The sequence below is a fragment of the Erithacus rubecula genome (assembly GCF_903797595.1).
Source record: "Erithacus rubecula genome assembly, chromosome: 13".
In the NCBI taxonomy this organism is placed as follows: domain Eukaryota; kingdom Metazoa; phylum Chordata; class Aves; order Passeriformes; family Muscicapidae; genus Erithacus; species Erithacus rubecula.
Window position 1 is genome coordinate 16,051,518 of NC_136665.1, and position 17,892 is coordinate 16,069,409.

General features: G+C 45.7%; 1 protein-coding gene across 2 annotated transcripts in view; it reads right to left on the bottom strand.

The window, feature by feature from the left end:
* Window positions 1-17,634, bottom strand: part of FRMD4B (FERM domain containing 4B) — a 126,886-nt gene extending 109,252 nt beyond the window's left edge. Inside the window, exon 1 of one of the 2 annotated variants that reach the window (XM_079317431.1) lies at window positions 17,440-17,634. In XM_079317431.1, the coding sequence (XP_079173557.1) occupies window positions 17,440-17,457 (18 nt within the window). In that variant the 5' untranslated portion in view covers window positions 17,458-17,634. Of the gene's footprint in view, window positions 1-10,585; window positions 10,817-17,439 lie in introns of those variants that run through there. The other variant, XM_079317432.1, reaches the window with a different exon arrangement.
* Window positions 17,635-17,892: the final 258 nt, after the last annotated feature.

Genomic DNA, 17,892 nt, shown 5'->3' on the forward strand with positions numbered 1-17,892 from the left:
GCCTGCAAAGAGCTGGTGCTATCAGGAATGAATGGGACATGAAAAGTCTCTCCAGCCTGAGGTGATGGGCATTGCTGCTGAAAACAAATCTTCCGCCTGCTTTAGCCCCAGAGGAAGAAAACAGACTGCACAGAGGTGCTATTATTCACCTACTACAAACTTCCTCATCAGACACCTCCTCCTCCCAAACCTTTCATTCTCTTCCAAAAGCATTATCAGCTGCTTTGGGCAGAGCAGTACCTAGAGTGTTATCAGACATCTTTTGCTCTGTAACAGGAATTTCCACTCCTGGCTGCTCTGGGAGGTGCACAGCCCTGGAGCCCCTCCCCAGGCCTGGGAGAGGTGCTCTGCTTTGATGGCTCCAGGACACAGGATTGGGAAGGGCTGGAGATGATGTCAGGCAGAGATACCCCTCCCTCCATCCAGTGTTCACACACTCCAGCACATCCTGACACCTCCTGAGGCTCAGGTACCCAGAGTGCTTTCACCCAGACAAGCTTTGCAGGGGGAGGTGACAGGCACAAGTGATAAACTGCCAGGAAAATCCATTTTAACCACAGTATGATCTTGGCACCCTGGTGAAGCATCACCAAGAGCCCTTTAGACCAAACACAAGCACACGTGGTTCTAAAATACCCTATGCCCTGCTGTCCTGTAGGATGCTCGAAGGAGACAAATATCCCATTTCCCCCTCATTCTCTCCAGTTAATTGTGTAAAACTATCTAGTTGACTACTTCTTCCAGCAGGGTGAACAGGCTGCTGCAGGAGCATCCCTGCAGCACAGGCAGTGGTACCTCCAGCAGATGCTGTATTAGCTCCACCAGTATGTCCTAAATGGAAATGACTGGTGTTCATGCCTTTGCTCCATCTCCTCCTCCTGATTTCAAGAGTAGGGAGAAAGGAACCAGGATCTCCATTTGTGCAAATAGCTTATTGGCCATTTCCTCTTGACTTCTGGTAATTCTGCACAACCCATGTGGGTAAAGGAAATTTCATCCCTAAAATCTGGAGGTGTGAGGGCCAGACTCCACTGCTCTGCAGCTGGACAGGTGTGGAGAACAACACAGGTCAGACTGTTGTCTCTGACCTTCCTCCTTTACTCTGCTTTCTCCCTGCTGTGCATTGAAGGCACTCACCTGCTCCACCACTGAGAGAACTATGCCCACTGTTGTTTAAGATTAGCTGTTACAACACACCTGGCTAGGCCAGCACATCTCAGTGTTAATAGGGACTCCAGGTAATCAAGATTTAAAAGGCTGGACTGCAACTGTAAAAATTACTGACACATTAAAGAAAAAAGATAATTACATGTAACTTCTGGCACATCAAAACAGGGAATGGAGCCTGCAACCTTCATAAGGCACATCTCTAAAAGACTCATCATATGGGAGTTGTGTTGGTAAGCTCTTAGGAGAGAAGTCCCAGGCTGCAGCTCCCACCCTGGGCAGCCACATCTCTCCCTGCAGCTTCCACAGCTGAGAGAACAGAACACATCTCCCAGGCTTATCATGTTTTTGCACAGGTAAAGGCAAGGACTGACACATCCTTCTTTGCTGAAACAAAGAAAGGGCCGTAAAAGCAAACACCTCTCCTTTCCCCAAGCCTGCAGCAGGACTGCACCCACTCAGCATAACAATGGCCAAACTCCCAATTTCACTTACTTTTCACTCACCTGGACTCACTGGGTGAGAGTTTCTAAGGATGCAATGCCAGGCAGTTCATTCCCTGGAGCATTTCCACCCTCACTGCTCCCCACTGAGCACAGCTTGCTTTGGTCCCTCCTCTGCCTGCTCTCCCCAGCTCAGTCCCACCCATGGCTCTTCTTACTCGAATGGCTTTTGTTGGTTTTTTTGTTTGGTGTTTTTTTTTCCTTCCACCACATTTTATTTTAGGAGGACAGGACCACAGAGCAGCAGCAGTATGCAAAAACAAAACCAAACAAGTACAACTGTGCAGAGGAAGTGCCAGACACACAGTCTGGCACACCACACACCCTGTGCTCCAACAGCAGAGCTGGAGACAACAACTGCTACAGCAAACTGGAGTCTGACTCCTGGTGCCACTGAAATCCCACGCAGCTATGCTGGGGATGAGAGCAGAGATGACACACTCTAATGTATTTGAATAAACATTTGTATCTCAGCTGCTGCAAAGCCCAGGCTCCATTCAAGTATTATGGAGGAGTTTGGAGCAGGGAAAAGGATTTCTCAGACAGGGAGGTGTAGCTTGCCCCAACAAGCATGTGATGCTCTGACAGGGTGTAACTACTGAAAGACAAGATGTTAATGCACTGCTAACAGAGCTTTCTGTCATTAAGCATCAAAGCTACTCACGCTGGGTTAAAAAAAGAGGTTCAGAGAATGAGGAGGTTAAAATTAGTCTAAACACCAGCTCCCCTGTGTTTTAAGTGGAAAGAACCAAGTCAGCAGCCAAGTTAACTCCAGACAGCAAGAAATCTTCACAGTACTCCAAAAGAGGGTTAAAGATGGATTTATACACATACAGAAAAGACCCTTCTCCTCCCTTCCAAACCCACCATACACCCACATGGCTTTGACCCACACCCTCCCTTGGCTAGGGGTGTGGGTCAAAGCAATCTCCATCCCTAAAACCCACTCATAGTGCATCCAAAACCAATATTCCTGTGTGTACTACTGAAGCAGTGGCCACTAAAACTTGTAAAGATGAGCAAGGATTGCACAGGAGAAGCAAGATCTTGTATCATGCCAGTAACCCCCAGTCTGCACACACCCCTCCTCTCTTCCCTCCCTTCACCACTGTCAGGCTGATTTGATGCCCATGGTTTTCTCTCCTTCCCCAATGATAATCAGTTCATCTAAGGGATAAACTGAACAAGCCTTGACACTTGTGTTTATCAGCTTCATGCCACTACCTACAGAAACAGCTGCCCAACTTTCCTGGTGTCTCCTGAATGCCCCAAACTAACACAACATAATTGCACTTCAACTTCATTTCACCTTCTGTTTCATGGAAACTCATCATTAGATGACTCCTCTCTTGTTTCCAGCAGATACAAGAAAATCACTGAGGGTTGGCAGTAAGTGCAATGAAGGCAGAAACATGGAAAAGGAGTTCTGCTGCTGCCAAGAGAGGCAGGCTCACACGGTCAGCACTAGGAAATAGTGACAGATAAGGACCTAACTCTGTGCCAGATAATGCATCAGCCTCAAGGCTGCCAAGCAGACACCTCCTGGAGCTTCCCATTCCTCCTCCCATGTAAGCAAAATCAGGTGGGGCTGGAGAAGGGTTTAGGAAAAGTTACTCCTCCAAATTTCTCTTCTGCAGAACAGTACAGACCATTAAATCAGAAAAAGATACAACTGATTTTCAAGGTGTTTGAGACAGCAGCAGAGTTAGAAGAAATTATGTTCCTTTGGTTTTAAAAAAAGACTTTTTTGGAAGCAAGAAGGATGAACCAAGTCCAGGCATTCAGAATCTACATTAGCTACACAATACATACACATCTCTCCAACCCACTACCAAGGATGCTTACAATCAATGCCAGTTGTGTTTTAGCTGCTGAAATGTTGGAGTCTATGAGCTATCTGCTAAGCTTTTCTGACAGTGGAAGAGAAACAAGTGATTTGAAACACTTGGTGTGTTTTAGCAGAAAATTGAGCAATGTGGTACCCATTAGAAGGGCTCCTACTGCAGCACATCCCTCTACAGTTCCCACGCTTCTCATTTCTGCTCCACGTGCAGCTATCCTATGTGCTGCAGTCATGTTACTGAGAGTTTATTAAGATTTTGGTCGGTTAAAATTTGCTCCTTAGCCAGGCCCTGCTGTCAGGCAGCATTCCTGCAAACAAAAGATACTTCCTTGGTATTATGCACATGAGGGAACTCAGTGCTGGGAGTTAAATATGCTTAAATTGCTGGGTCTGCAATACAGCGGGGTTTGCAGTTTGTTTTCTAAACGAGGAACAGAAGTCTAAACTAAGACAGAGTAGGGATAAAGTGTGAGAAGAAAGTAAGAATGGGTCTCCATGCACTAGAGACAGCCTGGAGATCCTCCTAAGCTCCAGACACACATTTTTTCCATCATTATCACCTTCAGAAACAAACACCATGATAGACCATGTCAATGTTTACACTTAAACATGCACTCCCCTACTTCCCCCCCCCCCTTCTTTTGAGATTTAAGACATTTTTACCTTGCTAAGAATTGCTTTCTATCCTGCTTGGACTCAGCCCCTTGCACAACAGCTACCAGATGTGTACATCTGCTTTCCATAACATCCAAGCAGGACTGGAAAGACAGATGCAGACCCGTGTTCCCATAACCTATACATTTAGCACTGCAATGCCTCTAGAGGAATTCTGTCACATAAAATCCATCAGCATGCTGTGATCTCAGCCCAAGGCTGCATTTCAGATGGAGCCTCCTTCTGTGCCATGCCCAGTCCATAACAATGACTCTGCCTAGCTGCTCTCCTCTCTTTTCCTCCTGTTTTTCTAGGCCCTTCTCCAGCTTTCCAACCTGAGTTTTCTCCCTGTGCTAAAGCATCCTCCTACAATATCTACAATCCTCTACCCCTTTCCTAACATTAAACCCAAGCACACAGTGCAATGAGCATGACCATGCCAAATTATTCCACAGGTTCTGACTACAAAGCAACAGCTTCTCTTGTGTTCTCAGGGCCAGAGCAGACTGACTACAGTGAAAACACTCCCCAGAAATATCCACTCATTATTTTTATTACTTTCAAGCTTCTTTCTAAACTAGACAAAGTGGTGTCTGTCTCCAAACACTTCTAATGCCTCTCCAAGTGCTTCTAAGACTTGCTGGGAAAGGGAAAGGATGTCCAACTTCTGATCTGTTCAACATATTATTTAAAAATAATTCAGTATTCCAGGCGTCTGTTTCCCAATCTTATCCTTCACTTCAAAGAGAGGAAAAATCAGCCAGATCATTTATTCATAAAGCTGGAACACCTGGCAACTGGTATTTCAGTAAAACTGCAATTTCATATCTCTAAAATCACATAAATATAGTATTCCAATGAGGTACTTCTTTAAAACTCCAGTCCAAATTCTGCTCTTAAGATTCCCATTCACTTCAGGAGGGTCAAGATGTTGTCAATTTTACATCTTTTGTTGTTTGATTTTCCATAAGAATTTTCAGGACTGAATGCCTTGACAGCAATCTCTTCCTTGGGAAGCTCTTTGCAGAGAGACACATTCTATGAGATCTTTTATTTTGACACCACACAGCAATAACAACCAAGACCATGCAAAAAAATGTGTATGTGCTTTGTTTCAGCTTTCAAGTACATGGGGTTTGTTTCCAATGCAAGACATGGTAAATGGATTTGTTTCTAACCCATCTCTCCCCTACACTGGGATCTGAAAAAAAACACAGGATTAATTGAATGAAAGAGATTTATATATGGGGAGATTAACCAGCCTATGGAACTCTGTTTCAAAGGAACTAAAGATAGCTCAGGCATTAGCATGAGAAAAACTGTAGGGCTACATTTCTTACATATATTAAAGGGGTTTACAAGCCCATCTCCCACTGTGAAGGCACAGCCACACAGCAGAGCCTGACCAGGCTGGGAGCACTGGAAGTGATCACTGCTGATCAATAACTGATCAGTAACTGATCACCGATCACCTGCATTCACTGAGGCCAACAAGCAGCACCTGAAATGATTCTTTTGGCTCAAAAACTCGACCACACAACCTCAACACATACCTAAAGGGTCTGAAAAAGTTCAGTCTTGAACTTGAGGAGTGGAGCAGTGATCAATCCTGCTCTGGCACAGGAATGATGGGCCTGAGTGGTTTGAAATTATATGGGCCTTCATACATCCCAGCTCTTGGCAAACACTCTTGGACAATAGTTTTTATAATAATTTGTTTAACTGACAGATAACCCCAGCAGAACTGTATTTTCTTCTACCCCTTCAGCATCTCCCTTCTGCACTGAAGTTTTGACAATTGCAGAAAATCTGAAGCTCTTGTCAGCTCTGTGTACATCTGACCCACTGAGAGTTTAGACTCTGAACAAAGAGGCCATCACATAAAAGTATTTCCTTTCCTGACACTGCTCTGTAAACAGTCCACACAGAAAACAAAGGACCAAAATTATAGTTTGCATGCATTCAACGTGCACTCTATGTTTTTCAAAAATTACTAGAATTCTGAAGGAATTATGGTTTAAAGGTTTGTTGTATTGCTTTAAATAGCAAAAGAAAACAAAACCCCTCCTTTCTCTAACCTATATCATTTAAGCACAGAACTGTTAACCATTGCTGAAAGCACTGATGCATTATGGCTTGGGGCAAGAGGAAGGCTTAATGCTTTGAAATGGCTGCAACCAAACAATAGCAGCTTTGCCCGTGGGTTTTCAACACTACATTGGAGGCAAATTGCTCAGCCTGCTCAAAAAGATATGCCTGCTCCAAACTGGCCAAGGGATTGTTCCTACAACTAAACATTGTCACTACTGGTGACATACACAAGATAAGGATGTAAACGATGTCCAGCGACCAATTTCCTGCCAATCACTTGACTGAGTCATTCTCAACAAATAGTTTTAAGTATTGACCAATCTTACAGCATCTGGCGTGTGCTGGTTTATCTCAGCCTGATTACAAATGAGAAGGTGCCAAGCTCAAGCCTCCCATCAGTTCTTTTTGTGATGATATGGTGATCTAAAAACCTTGATCTTTCTTTATCTCCCTTGCAGTGGTGTGCACTCTGCAGCTGCCCTTGGCTGCTCAGAAACCCTTAAATCAAAATACAGCTGCTTTATGAGAACTGTTGTCTGCAGGCAACTCTTCACAGTCACTCTGCAATCAATTCCCATGTTAAGCAGAAAAGCTGTTTCACTGTGGTAGTCCAGGTCAAAATAAACACAAGTAAAAACATAGTATCAGCCCCTTAGAGATTTTGCTATTTTATTCTTTATCTTTTGGTATACAAGCCAAGAGGAGAAGTCTGAAATGTGATTTAAACACGATTCTCACAGCAAACGAGCTCAACAAGAGCTGTAACTTTCATTGCCATGCAACCAAAACACACAAAGTCTTTGCCTCTCTGTGACACCCTTGGAAAAGGGTGACCAAAGTTGGCTCCTGTCCTTGTGTGCCACCCAGCTCAGACCTCAGACAGGCAGAGCCTGGTGCTGCTCCTGAGCTGGACCTGTCACCTGAAACCAGCCCAGACTGGGAGGGGCACTGGGCAACACCAGCACTGTCCAGGAACCAAGCAAGCAGCAAGGATTTCAGCTCCTCTCACCCATGGAACTGGGCTGGCTCCAACCACTAACTCAAATATATTCCCAACAGGAATGAAAATCTACACAGAAAAGACCAAAAATTGGTGGCCTGAGCATGATCTCAAAGTCAGGCACTTCCAATTAGATGAATAAAGTCAACATCCCCTCCAATATCCTCTGGGTATTAAAGCCAGGCCAGGCTCATAGAAAGTAGTGCCACCCTCATGGGGATGCTCCCAGACAACCTCAGGACCTAGAGAACATGTAACACAAATTATAGTTAGTTTTCCTTATATTTCTACAGGTTTTCCCAGGCTGGCCTATGCAATAACACATTTAAATGAAAGTTTTCTCTGAACCCTGGGTTTGAACAGCTCTGTCTGAGAGCAGGGCACACTGCTGTCCATGGCTCAGTGACCACCAAGTCCATGGTACCAATTCCCAGAGGACACAGGGGTGCAGGGTGCTAATTCAGAGCTACCTTACTGTGCCCAAAATCACACATCAGCCCACTCTCAGGAGTGCAACCAAGGTTTCCTTGGTTTCCAAACAGCCATGAGTCCCCCCTCCTCTTTTTGCTACTCTTCATATTCATGTAGCTGCTGTAACACAGCATCCTGGGAGGGGAAAAAAAGCAAACAAAAGACATTATAGCAAATTTGTATGGAAAATCAATTAAGTTCAGACATCTCATTAACCTTCTAACCTGCTTATCCCCCAGCTTTAATTTACACTACTGCTTGCAAATGGATTTGACACATTGGCCCACCACTTCCCTGGGAAGGTGCAACAGGCACGAACAGAGTTCTTGGATCCCAGAATACTCCATTTATCCAGGTCCTTCCCTCCCTCCTCCCTGCCATTCACTCAATGCTAAGAAGCACTGGAGGAAGAAAATAGGATACAGAAAATATGCAAGAGCCCTTTCAAAATAATGTAAGCCCTGCAGTGGGCCTCCTTTTTTACCTTCTGTTGCTTTAATTACCAGAAACTATGAGCAGAATTGCCTAAACCAAGAATGCCCAACCATGGCCACATCAGCAGAGTCCCACAGTGGTGGCAAAGGAGTCTTGTCATGCCACACTTCACTTCCACACTGTCACAAGACTGAGCCAGACAACACAGGCTGAAAAATCAGTCATAGGTGGTACATGGAGTTCTGGATTTTTTAATGTTATAGCTCAAAGTCTAGGAAAGAGCTCCAATTTCTGGGAATTTCTGTAGCTGAGATGCACTCTCAGCCTTAACAAGGGTTTTTACACGTTCAATACATCAGAATCAAACTAAAAGGGATCAAGTCTGATGTGGCTGCACCCATGCAAGTCCAAGGGAATCGAGCAAGATGAATCTCCCTGTAAAACAGACCAATCCTTGAAATCCATGCTGTTGCAGGAAATATAAATCTTTCCAAGGCAAGCACTCGTAACTTCTGCAACTAAGCTCCTCAAAAGGAGGAAAGGGGGCAGTTTCAAGAAAGTAATTTTTAAAAAGCGGAGAAGACATGTGAAAACATGTACATTTTTCTAAACATATGTTCCTGCCTCTGTATGAGGCAGGCAGAACTAAAGCACTGCAGTCTTCCCCAGCCTGCAGACACGGCTCTCTAGCCAGTGTCCCTAAGGCTGCTCAAAGATTTCCCAAGTTGCAGCCAAGTAAAAATTGATTAAAGCCTTGACTACTTCACTGCAACTATTGAGAATCCAGCAAAAGTTACAAGAATGAGCTCAGCTGCTCTTTGCTTCCCATTAGGCAAAACTAAATAAAGGCAGTGCTTCAAGAACACAAACCTCTAAAGGAAAAATCAACAGCCCCCCTGGCAGCAGCTGTGCTCTGCCCTGCTCCAGCAGGGACACAAACACTTTCAAATGGATCTGTGCCTGGAAACCAGCACAGTACAGAAGGTGAGGGCTGGACCCTTTTGGAGACACTGTTTTAACAAGCTCCTAACCTGGTCTCTCCCTGGATTTCACCCTCTGGCACTCTCAAACTTGTTTCCAAGAGTGTTGTGCTCAACATGAACAGTTTTCAGCTGCGTTCCACGAGGCTGTGCTCATTTAGACAAGGACCCACCTAATCCCATCTATATAAAAAAAATGCAGCCGTGAGGTCAAAGGTAAAGTATTACCTTATTCTGTATCATAGCAAGGATAGGTTAAAAAGCCCAGTCTGAAAGTACACAGTGCTCAGTGTAATTGAAACTGATATCAAGTGCCAGGCAGGCAGAAATCTCGTTACACAGCAGGTCCTAAGAGAAGTTTATTTCAATTTAGATTAAACCCACGGAATGGAAATCAAATTTAAACACTCAAGAGGAAAAAAAAATAAAATCTCAAAAAAGGTAGATCTGGATTTCAAAATGCCATAGGGGAGAGGGAAGATGCGTGTCAGGGTATCAGGTCTGCAGAGGAGCTGCGCTAAGGACGGGCGGAAGAAGCAGGCGAGAGGAAACACAGGGAGAACAATACTGGGAAAGGGGCTATTCTGGGCAAGAGGGAAAAGCCGGGCAGGGAAACAAGTGTAACAAAGGCAGAGGAAGGGCTGCCTCGCTGCGCAGGGAAGGGTTTCTGTCCGATTGCCTGCCCACATCCCTGACGGACCCTGTGCCGCGGCTGAGCCCAGCGCTGCTCGCCTCCCTTCTCCGGAGGGATGGAGGCGCAGATGCCCGGAGCGGCGGGTCTGCCCTGCTTGGCAGAGTGAGAGATGCTGGGATGCTGCGGATGCCCCGCGGAACGGGGCTGGGGATGCTCCCGGCCCCACAGCCAGGTGTTGGGCATCGCCCCGGCGAGAGCAGGTCCCATCACAGCATCCCATGGGGAATTTCACCCTCCCTGAGCGACTCCGGCTTGGCTTTTCCTCCAGACCCCGAACTTGAACGGCACTGTCGGGCGGGGGACCCTGAGCATCGCTCCCCATCCATCACCCGCCGGAGCCCGCACCCCGTATCCCGCTCGGAGAACAATACACGGCCCTTCCCCGCCCGGCCTTACCTCGGCGGGGTCTCCGCGGTGCGGACAGCCCGGGAAGGGGCTGCCGGCCGAGCCCAGCCCGGCCCCGGCCCCACCGCTGCCGCCTCTCCCCCGCGCATCCACCCGCGGCGGCCCCGGCTCCGGCCCCGGCGGGGCAGGGCAGGGCTGGGCTGGGCTTAGTGCTGGGCTTAGCGCAGGGCTCAGCGCCGGCCCCGCTGTCCCCCGAGCAGGGGGAGGGCGAGGGGCAGCTCCGCCCCGGCCGCGGGGACCCCGCAGCTCCCGGCAGCCGCTCCCCATAGATGCGCAGTGTATCCCTGTCCCCCGCTCTGGGTGCCCCTGTCCTCCCGGGTGCCCCTGTCCTCCCGTTCTCACCCCTCGCAGCGCAGGGGACGCGGTGAAATAAACTTAGAGCATCCTGGTCCTCAACTTCAGCGCAGGAGCCCGCGCGGGGAGGGACCGGTCCAGCCCCGCTCGCCACTAACACCAGCGGTCACCAGCGGCAATTCCCTGGGAAAGCTTCCCCCGAGCCGCCGTGGATCCTCCCCTGCCTTTGTTTTGCTCCCAGCCGCAAGCCACAATACCGACACAAGCCGTGTGTCACGTCCTCCGAGGTGATGGATGGTGATTTCTCCAGGGCAGTGGATTTGCCTAAACCCATCTACCTCTGTTCATAAGGAGCCTTTGTCATCCTCGCGATGCGAAGCAGAACAATAAGATGAGTTCAGGGATACCCGTGCTGGTATGTTACAAACGGGCTCCTAATTACCATATGGAAATGAGCTGCCTAAAGTAATGAATCGCAGCCTGGCTATTTGGGGGGTGTCGGATCAACTGGAGGTGCTGGCAAGCGGTGCTATAAACCAGGCTCGCCGTTTGCAATGAACGGCAGCACAGCGAGTTCTGTATGTGCCACAAAACAAATCACTGCAGCTACAACAGCACTCGTGTAGCCAAGAAATCCACTCTAACATTTTGCAATAAATGAGTATTCTATTATTCTTGGAGAAATCTTTGTTCATTCATTTGATCAAAATTAAGAAGCTGACAATAGCCTCCTAGGAAAATGAGATTTTTTTTTTTTATGGCAATCGAATTATATCAAATAATGGTTATTAGCCCCAGAAACACAGGGTCTTCCTATTTATCACATCTACAGACTGCAGTGCCAGACTACCTGGTGCTTTTCTGAAAGCAGAGCAATAAACACAGCTTGACTCTCGAATGTATTTTGCATTCATCTCCATCTCCACTGCACAGCACTCCCTGCCTGTGTCTCACCCATGCCATTTTATAGCAATGATCTCTTCGTGCTCTCCTGGTACTTGCTGCATCAGTCATGCTAATGATGCTCATTCTCTTGCCTCTCCCTCATCACTGCTTGCACCTCAGGGCCCCACGGCTGGCTTTTGCTGCCATCTGACTTTTCTGGGGTTTTCCTTCCCTTAAGCTCCTCTGGGGTTGTTCTTTGGGTGCTGAGAAGTGATCCCAGGTATTTCCCACTGCCAGGAAGGTGACAAGGTTTGTCTCTTCTGGTCCAAACTGGCACAAGTCAAGAGCAATGCAAGAACAGCTTTAGGTCATCAGGTATTGTACACCACCACCCAGAGCTTTCTCCTCTGTTTTCTGCATATTGCAGCTCCCTTCTGCCTGTCTTACAAGTTTCCTGCACATTCATGTAACAAAGTTTATCTTCTCCCTAGAAATACCAATCAGATTATGTTAGCTATTTATACCTCTGTATCAATAGTCTCATCCCTGTCTGATTTTCAGATACCATCAACCACCAACTCCCAGTGGGCTCTGTACTGCATAAGATGAACAACTACTACACAATATCCCTAAAAAGATTGTTCTATATCACAAGAAATCACTGCCTACTACTTCAACCATCCCCTCCTTCCTGTATATAATACTTTGTTAGGGGAAATTACATTGACAGAGATTTTGATGTGATGTATGCATCCATTTGCTCTCCACAAATAATCCTAAATCAAAAGCAAGAGGCAGAGGAGCACGCTTCCTCTGAGCAGAAAAGGTCAGCCAATATTTATAGTGGCTGAAATAAATGCTCTTTATCTGGTTTATAGCTGTATTATAATAAAATCAAGAGCTTGTAGAAAATACTGCTGCTGCACCTGAACAAAGTACATGCAGAAAATGAGTGACAGCAGTGCACAGCAGCAGAGAAGACCTTCCAGTGTGATTGATGAAGGAATGCAGGGCAAAACTCTTCAGCTGAGTAACCTCTGCTGGCTTTGCACTTGACCCTGACACACCAACCCACACCAGGACCTTGCTGTGGGAGGTGTCTGACAAATCTATAACAGCTCTTGCCCTCTGGAGCAGAGAGAGCCACAGAAAGAGAAACCTGAAGATGAGGTTTGCCTGGTGTCTCACAGCAAGCACACAGAATTCCTTCAACTTTCAGCCAAGCTAGCTCAGACTACAGCTCACAATAGATGCCTCAGGTTTGGTGAGAAATTCCACTTCTGATACATAATGGAGAGCAGAACTCAAAGTAAGACTAAAAGTCCTTTTTCCTTCCTTGTCCAACAGCCATTTACACAGTTCAAAACTCCAGACATTAAATGGTTTGCAGCACAATTAGTCAGCCTGTGTATGCATGTCTCCTGAGAGTTTGCAGTCTGAAACAGAATCCCTGCATTCCTAGCCCTGGGATATGTGGGATATCAAGTCCATAAGTAAATCTCTGAAGGCTATGAACATGAATCAGATTGGGAAAGATGACTAAACTTATGCTACCTTCCTTATGTGAAGGGCAAACCCAGCTCTGACCACACCTCTTTCCAAAATCCCTTTACAGCTAGGAAGGAATATTAATGTTTTAAAAGGTACTTTGCCTCTCTGCTGAGATCTTCCACTGCTGCTAATCTGTACAAACTGCCAGAGTGGGTATCATTTATTATTTAGGATGCAATGCCAGGCTAAATGAACAGCTAGTCCAACCCATCACAGCATTCTTCTGGCAGACCCCAGTAAAGGCAAGCTGTTGATGTAGCTTGGCATTGACATATACAGATCCTAAAGTGAAGAATCACCTGAGAATGCTGAGGCACAGACTTGCTGTATTTCATGGACTCTGCACAGCCAATGCTCAGCCAGCAGGTGCTAGCAGCAGGGACCCAGTTTTTTGGGGATTTTAGGGGAAGAACTGCTGTTGGGCTAACACCAAAAATCATATTTCAGGTTCCTCTGGAGCTGCAAAAAGATGATAATCACTCCAGCAATAAACTTTCTGTGACTGGAGGCCCCTCCTTGCAGCTCAACTGAAAACCAGAATATACTCTCAGACAAAATCATCCTGCTTAGCTCCAAATGCTTTTATTGCTGATTTCAGCTAAGTTGGCTGATTTTATCCTAACACCAACATGAGCACTCACATGCTGGAGCTGTACACCTGAGGTGGAGAACAAACCTCCATAACAGAACGAGAGCAAACAGCTTGGATGGGATATGGGATCCAAGTGGTGGCATTTCTAACAGGTTCATAAACCTTTACAATATGGGCACAAAATATGTTAGAAACAATTCAAGGTAGACTGTGGTCAGCTCCAAATTCCCACAGCCACCTCACAGGGGCTCCAGGAATGCCACAAGCATCTGCTGTATTACAAACCTAAACCAGAATGTGAAGACTCCAAAAGCTGCTCAATCCTAATAAAAAATTTGGATGCTCTCATCTAAGATGTTTTTCCCAGTTATAAGGTTTTGTCCTTCCCCTTTCAGAACAGGTCTGCTGTAGCTCCACACATTTAATTGTGCAATTTGTGTGTGATTTCCCATTTTTCTGCTCCAGGGGACTGAAGCCTGCAGGAGAGCCAAGAGTTTCAGGTGTCTGTGCAGAGCTCAGTGAGGACAGCCTGGTCACTCCTGAGCACAGCCCTCCTCCTGAACAAAAGGAGATTAAAGGAAAGGAGGAAGGATGGGAGGGGGTTTCCTCTGCTTCTCCAAAATATCCATCTGTTCCTCATCAAGGCCTTTTTGTAAGCAGAATCTATTTGTGGGGTGTGATGTGGTTTAAGTGAATATTGTAGAAGACAAGGGGTTGCTGGCTTTTCTCTGTTTTCAGATCCATATCACTGAGTAGTCAAATTTGTGTATTTTTAGAAAAGGAAATGAGGTAAATAAAATGCAAAGAGATAGAGTAAAATGATGTCATTTACCTTAACTGCCAAAGCACACAAAGTGTTATTATAAAAATACTCCAGCAGCTCCAGGTCTGCAGAAGCTCTTTGCAAAGCCAACTTTGGATGTCATGATTCAAGTTCAAGGTCCAAATTCAGCAAACACATTTGTAAGATGCTTAATCTCAGCTTTCTCTGGGGCTCCTGGAGCACCAGTGCACTCCTGATATTTGCACCAGCCAGGTTTACAAAGCCTGGCACAGCTGAAGTGTCTTCCCCTACATCTGCACCATTATACAACTCCTGCTCTGTTTTCAGGCATAGGTTTTTGTGTATTGTCCACAATAATTACCCACATTTTCCTTATTGTTTCCTTTTAGTGCTTTAAAAAACTCCTTAGTCAAACTTGTCTGATATTAAATTATTTTTTGAGTTATCATTTGCCTTAAATTTAGATGCATTGATGTTGTTCTAAGCTATTAAACTACGTAAATACATTACTTAAACATGGGAAAAAATAGGGTTGCTAATTATGTCCAACAGTAAACCTCCTAAATATTGCTGCACTGTCTTTATTTTTCATTTAAAAGTGGCTCTGTTCACAGATACTCTTCTCAAATACTATAAAGGCAATTAGAATTTGAAATGACTGTAAACACCATTAGTCCTGGTAATTTGCTCCTTACAAGTCTGACACATCCGAGGTCCTACTGCCAGTTTTAGTCTCTCTGACTTGGGATGGTCTTTTCTGGCTTTCACCCAACTTTAAGGACCTAAAATTAAGGACCTAAAATTTCAAGACCAGGCTGGATGGAGCTCTGAGCATCCTGGTCTAGGGAAAGGTGTCCCTGCCCATGGAAGGGGTTTGGCACAAGTTGATCTTTCAGCTCCCTTCCAATCAAACCTTTATGATTCTATGAAAATTAGCTAATTAGCCAAGTGAACCTGAGCTTGACCCATCACCCTGCACCTCCATTCTTTGAGCTTTCCAAACCTATTCCATCTCCCCATCTGCAAATGAGATCCTGTCTCCTACACACAGGATTGAGAATAGCTGAGCTCAGATTGCAGATAAACTCTGCAGAAGGACACAAAGAATTTCCTGAAGTTTTGATTTCTAGGCTTGTAATTTTTTCAGTGTTTCCTCAACAGAATGCAGCTGAGCAGGAGAAAAGGACAAGGAACACAGCCAGGTCGTACACATGCTCCCAGAGACCTTTACCCCATGTTCTTTAGGAACAAGAGAAAGCTCATTGGAGGCATGGGTGTTGCTGCTATCACTCAAACTGTTCTCACAGAAATAATGCTCATTCTGGTGGCTGACAGCACAATCTGCTGGGCTTTTCTTGCATTTCTCCCACTTCATTATCCAGCATTCCTATTCCTATCTCCATAAAACTGAAGGTAGGTTAGGGAAGGGAAAGAAACACAAAGTGGCTCCAATGTATTTAAAAAAAAAAAATTAAAAAAAAAATCACTACTTTTTGTCTGCTCAGGAGATCCAGAAGCACATTACTAACATTATACATTAGTATGTATATTTTTTATAAATGGCAATAGCCAAGGGTAAGAAAGGAGAACAGTCTGTCAAGCCAAAAATCTACACTCCTGAGTCCCACTCCTCCTCACAAATCCATCCTCCCACACAGATTCCCTCTGTGTGTCTCAAACCCAGAATACCTCCAGGACTTCACTTACTTTCCTTTTCAGTGCCTGCCAAGTTTAATATTGTGAACATCACCTGAGACCCAACATCAGCCACCCTCACCATGTAGGGGAGCTCACAAAATGAGCCTGGGCTCTTCCATCAGCCCTGAAGCTCTGGTTTGCTGGAGGCTCAGCTCTCATGGATGAGCAGGACAAGATGCAAGAACAGCCACCACACACAGGCCCAGAGCTGGTTCTGGGGTGCAGGGCAGAAATGCTTCTTGCAAAATGCTGTTTATGCCCTCAGCACTTCACCTCTTCAATTCTCTTCCTACAGAATATTTGAAAATGTGCCCAGGCCTGTTCTCCACCACTTTATTGTCCTGTCATTTTGTTTGATCACTAGGAAAGAGCTGTCAGGGTTTTTCTGATTTTTCTTTTCAATAAAAGAATTGTTTTACTCTTATTTTGGCTTTCATATATCAGAGACAGAGCTTAAGGCTTCTACAGAAGAGACATTTGAACTTCTATCTCCAGGCACATTTGCCAACCATAAACCAGAAGCACAGCCACTCTGCTGGGTGTCAGACCCATCTTGATGGCTGCACAGAGGGTTTATGTGAAGGCTTTTGTTTTGCCTTTCCACCAGCCAGTCTAGGAAGACACATTAAGATAGAAAACAGCATAACACTAGAGGCATTTAACCAGCTAAAAATATTACCAGAGGTCAATGGACATAATTCTGACAAACAGGGTCCTGCTTGTTGGATCCTGTTTATTTGATCATAAGAGCTGAAACTGCTCCAAAGGGTTTTGTTATGGTGGTGTCAAGGAGAAGTAATGACATTGAGCCCATGAGATTTGCTCTGTCTCTTCAGTAATGCAACCTAGCTCAGACTGTGACCCATTGAAAATGAACTTGCTGACCTTCCATCAGCTCTCCCAGCCCCCAGAGGGCTCTTCAGGGGGACTCTGAAATGATTTCTGGTGAATGAGTGAACTGTGCAATTACAATCACAGAGTCTCAGCCTCTCCACACACCAAGGGACAGAGCCTGCAGACATGTCCATCATGCAGTTCTGTGACTCAAAGGGGAATGATTCTATGACTCTGTGGTGCAGCTCCATGAAGATAAAGCCATGCATTAAGTGTCCCCCTCAACAAGAAACCCAGTAAAAATTACTATGGTAAAGCTCCCATAAACCACACTCCAGCAGCATGTTTATCCTCTGATTTAACTCCCACCCACACAACCTCAACATTAAACAAGGCTCACCAAAGAAGCTGAGCTCCTTGATGCCTCCAGACATTGCATCAGGAAGACACAGTCAAAATTTCATTTCTGCACTGCAGTGGTGGCAAAAAACACTCCACAGGTTAAAAAACAGATTAGGAATGTGTTTGTCATGGAAAACATAGTATAGGTAAACTTACCTCTGGGAAAGAGAGCATCAGGGAGCAAAGAGGGCCAGCAGGTCCCTGAGGATGATGCAGAGCATCACACCACAGGAGCAGGGACTGGAGCTCAGATCAGGAAGCAAATTCACAGAGGGTAGAGAACCATGGTCAAACAGAGAGCTGGCTCCCTGTGGCAAACTCCAAGCACAGCTGTGCCCCCCAACATGACTGAAGAGAGACTAAATACCCCTGGCTGAGTTTAAATGAGCTCCTGGGAGCTTCCTATAGGGAGTTTAAAGCTTACTGTACAGCAGGAATAAAGTCTGCACTTTCTACAAATATTCATCTCCACTTCCAGCAGGTTGACAGGAGAGGCTAGAAAAGTGCTTGGCAGGGAGGATTGAGATAATGCAGAAGGTGTCTGTGTATGGGAAAGGCAGGGGGACAGGAGACTGCATCAGGGAAAAACCTTAAAGCCAGCTCTGATTC